The 4227-nt window shown below is 58.6% G+C and overlaps 1 protein-coding gene across 1 annotated transcript in view; it reads left to right on the forward strand.

Moving 5' to 3' along the window:
• The window catches only part of LOC116467901 (uncharacterized), a 4545-nt gene extending 520 nt beyond the window's left edge, over positions 1-4025 (forward strand). Inside the window, exons 2-5 of the mRNA XM_058439712.1 lie at positions 14-426; positions 671-799; positions 3064-3196; positions 3926-4025. Coding sequence (XP_058295695.1) covers positions 14-426; positions 671-799; positions 3064-3196; positions 3926-4025 — 775 coding nt within the window. The remainder of the gene's footprint in view (positions 1-13; positions 427-670; positions 800-3063; positions 3197-3925) is intronic.
• Positions 4026-4227: the final 202 nt, after the last annotated feature.

Genomic DNA, 4227 nt, shown 5'->3' on the forward strand with positions numbered 1-4227 from the left:
GGAGCCCCCACAGGAGCCACAGCCCCCCTTGGAGCCCCCACAGGAGCCACAGCCCCCCTTGGAGCCCCCACAAGAGCCACAGCCCCTCTTGGAGCCCCCACAGGAGCCATAGCTGGAGCAGGAACAGGCTGGCACACAGCAGCATATACACTTGCAGCAGCAGACGGGCATACAGTAGCTGGAACCACAGCCCCCACAGCTGGAGCCACAGCCCCCACAGCCGGAGCCACAGCCCCCACAGCCGGAGCCACAGCCCTCACAGCCAGAGCCACAGCCCCCACAGCCGGAGCCACAGCCTCCAGAGCAGCCACAGCAGCCCATGGTTCTGGTGGGTTGAGGGTGGAGCAGGTAGAGGAGCAGGTGAGAGGGAGATGCAGGTGTGGAGCTTCCTGAGCCTGGGCCCTTTATATCCCTGCCCAGGATCAGGTGTGGTGCTGGACACACAGTCTTTTCCTGGTTCCTGTTTGTGCCATTTCCTTAGGGAAACTGTGTTTGTTTGCTTAATCTTAAAATAACCTCAGTGGTGTATATACAGTTTTGCACTTTTTCTTTAGTTCATGATTTTCCTCACATGTCCTCTGAAAAATGACAAGGCCCCTGTCCTTCTGTGTTAGTAAGGGCAACGGGAGCAGGGACTTGGCTTTGATACTGCACTCATCTTTGCTACCAGTGTTCATTTCCTGGGGCTGCCATAACAAATGGCCCCCAAGTGGAGCCTTAAAGCGGACATTGATGCCTCACAGTTCAGGCAGACAGAAGTTCAAGATCAAGTTCTCCGTGGGCCACACGCTCTCTGAAGGTTCCAGGGGAGGATTCTTTCTGCGTCTTCCAGCTTCTGGTGGTGGCCAGACATTCTTGGCTTGTGGCTGCATCCCCCATCTCTGCCTCCATCCTCAAGTGGGCTTCTCCACTGAGTGTCTGTGTCTCACCTCCTCCCCTCCTTTCTCTGACAGGGACACCAGACATTGGATCAGGGCCCACCCTACTCCAGTACAACCTCATCTTAACTTGATTACATCTGCAAAGACCCAGTGTCCAAATAAGATAATATTCAGAGTTTCCAGGTGGACAGGAATGAGGGGGTCCTATTCAACCCACTTCTATGCTGATGCTGATGCTGACTGATGCTGCCTTGACTCCGAAAGTCTCAGGGAAAGTTTACAGAAGGCACAGGGAGACCACGCATGGAGACACCCTAGGGCAGGTGACCCCATCCTGGGCCATCACCCGTGGGCAGAACAGGATGAAACCCAGGATCTCGTAAGACCCAGGATCAGAAAAGGACTCAGGAACAGAATAGGACTCAGGATCAGGGCAGGCTCAGGACAGGACTCAGAAACAGGGCAGGACCCAGGATCAAGACAGGACTCAGGATCAAAACAGGACTCAGGATCAGAACAGGACTCAGCATCAGGTCAGGTCTCAGGATCAGGCAGGACCCAGGTTCAAGACAGCACTTTGAATCAGAATAGGACTCAGGATCAGGGCAGGATCAGGACAGGACTCAGGATCGGGGCAGGTCTCAGGATCAGGACAGGACCCAGGATCAGGACAGGACCCAGGATCAGGACAGGACTCAGGATCAGGGCAGGACCCAGGATCAGGACAGGACTCAGGATCAGGACAGGTCTCAGGATACCTGAGATCCTGCTGTCTTGGCTGGAAAGTGGGGGCCTGAGTGCACACCCAGGAATTGTGACCCTGCAGAGTCATTTCCCTGGAGCTGTATGACTCCAGGCTTGGTGGTTTAGGGCTTAGAGATGCTGTCAGTCAGCACCCTGTGAGGCACCGAGGGCATACTCCAATGAACCGGCAGAGTTGGAGAAACAAAGGAAACACAGTGTGGCAGCTCAGGAGCCCCCCACCTTTGGGCTTCGCTGACAGAGGAGGACACAGGGATGGAAACTCTGAGAAAGCCACAGCTGTGGGAGGGTCCCAGTGTCCCACCTCGCTCACAGACCACGGGGCCTGTGGCTTGTATGCCCAGTCAGGTGACGACGCCATTCAGAAACCTGATCTCATGAGGTTGCCCGGATGCTGATTCTCAGGCCAGGTCTGCAGTGAGTGTGGTGCCCCAGGCCTGGAACACTCTGGTGCCATCGGGACCCAATGCTGGGTGCACCCAGGAGCTGTGGGTCTGAAAGAGTGGTCAGAGGTCACCGACATGTGGAGGAGGCCCCTTGAGTGTGGGAGACAGAATCCCCAGGTGCCAGGCTTAGCCGAAGGCTTTGCAGGACTGAGCAGGTGGGGAGGAAGGGCAGGGATTACGGCTGCCAGAGGAGAGACGTGTTCTTGGAGGTGGGTCTCCAGGGCAGGGCAGGGCAGAGCACTGGCCTGGAGGTGTTTTGTGCACATGCTGGATACCTGGCAACCATGGCGGCGTGGGCTCAGGACGGGCTCCCGAATTTTCAGGGCCCAAAGCAACGTGACAACGCAGGCCCCTCCTCTGAGCATGGCAAAGGAATTCAAGACCATCAGAGCCTCACGCTGAGGAGGGTCCTTCTCACTTGCATGGCCCCTGCATCTACAATCCCCACTGCATCCCGTGAGCCCGGATATCTTCGGGAATTAGTGCACTCTTGTGAAACACGTGGTTTTATTTTGAGGAGCGTTTTCAATTCTGCAACGGGGGCGTGCACGGCCTTGCTCTACTGGTCACCCTCCTGCTTCAGCTCTGGGTCTGAACGTGGCTCCACGTGGCTCCAGGGTCACTACATCCACACCCAGGGACCACCACCTGGGCCGCTTCCAAGCTCTGCCCCGTCGTGTGCCTCGAGGACAATCGCCTGGGGACAGACCCGCCCGCCTCCCCACCAGTCGTGTGACATTAGCCAGTCCACAGCCTCCCTGGCCCTCAGTATCTTCATCTACAAGATGAGAGGAGCATTGACCACTTTGCAGAGTTGCTTTGGAGGCCAGAGGTCATGAAATGAAGTTGCCGGCTGTCGCGGGCTCTCCGCTGACCCACGGTTGTCGTTTTAGCTCCCACGGTTGTCGTTTTAGCTCTCGGCTTCCTGACCTGGGGTTCTCGGTCTCCCCTTTAGTCTCTCTTCCTCCCCAAAGCGCAGTGCCTCCTCCCCTGGGCCAGTGGGGCCCAAGGCTGCAGGGAGCGCGGCTGGAGGAGCGCAGCGGGTGGGGACGGAGCTGCCAGCGGCAGAAGCGCAGATGAGCAGTCCTTGAGCGCCCCCTGGGGGCCGTGAGCTCCGAGCCTGTGGCCGAGGGCGGGGAGGCGCCAGAGGGGCTCTGCAGAGGACAGAGGCAGGGACTTGGGGGTTCCTAGGGGCCCCGGCACAGGCTGGCACGGAGGAGGCATCGCCTGGCCCCCCCTCGGGGCTGTAGCTCAGAGCAGCCCTGGTGCCATAACCACCCCCCAACCCCTGGCCCAAGTGAGCAGAGCCCTCGGCATGGGGAGACCTTCCCTTCTGCCCCTTACTCCTGCGTGTTGACCTCACAGAGCAAGAAGGGGGCCAGCAGGAACATGGCAGGGAGCGTGACAAGGGCAAGGCCTTGGGGTCGGCTCACCTGCTCCTTGCCCTGTGGCAGCCGACCTGGGCCTCCCTCTGTCTCCGCCACATCCCTGGCCTGTCTCGACCATGGCCTCCATCCCCAGGCACTGGCCCCTGGTCCCCAGGCTCTGGGTGGTGGCAACCCCTCGCTCAGGGCCACGGGCGGCTAAGGGGGGGACAGCTCCTGCCTCTGCTGTCTCTGGGTGGACTCCCTTTCCCTGTCCCCACGGTAGCAGCTCTGGTTTTCTCTGCACCTGAGTCCCTGTCCCCATCCCCCAGAAGGTTCCTGTGTCCAGGGAAGGGTCCTTTGTCCCTTGCGACTTTCTCCAAGTTGCTATATATGCACTCCGAGCCTCCTTTTCTCACCTGTAAAATTGCAATGGGAATAACAGGGCCATCCCCATTCCTGGGGAAACCAGACTGCAGGCCCTGCGGCCTGGGCTGGCAGAGAAGCGCCACCTGGTGGCAGGAGGCCCCCCGCGGGGCGGCCAGCGAGTGGGAAGCAAAGGCTCCTCATAAGACCACTCCCCTAGCCCTGGGGTCGGCAGCTCTCCAGGGGCCACGTCCTCGGCTGGTTCGGCACCCAGGGACAGAACCCCAGACCAACTTGTACATTCCTTCCAATCACAATGACTTTGATGCTTTTGAAAAAACAAAAATTAAATTAAAAAATGAAATAACACATCCTTTAAGTTTTGTTTCTGTGGGCTCCTCTTTCTGG

This window comes from Hylobates moloch, unplaced genomic scaffold, assembly GCF_009828535.3.
Source record: "Hylobates moloch isolate HMO894 unplaced genomic scaffold, HMol_V3 SCAFFOLD_5, whole genome shotgun sequence".
Classification (NCBI taxonomy): domain Eukaryota; kingdom Metazoa; phylum Chordata; class Mammalia; order Primates; family Hylobatidae; genus Hylobates; species Hylobates moloch.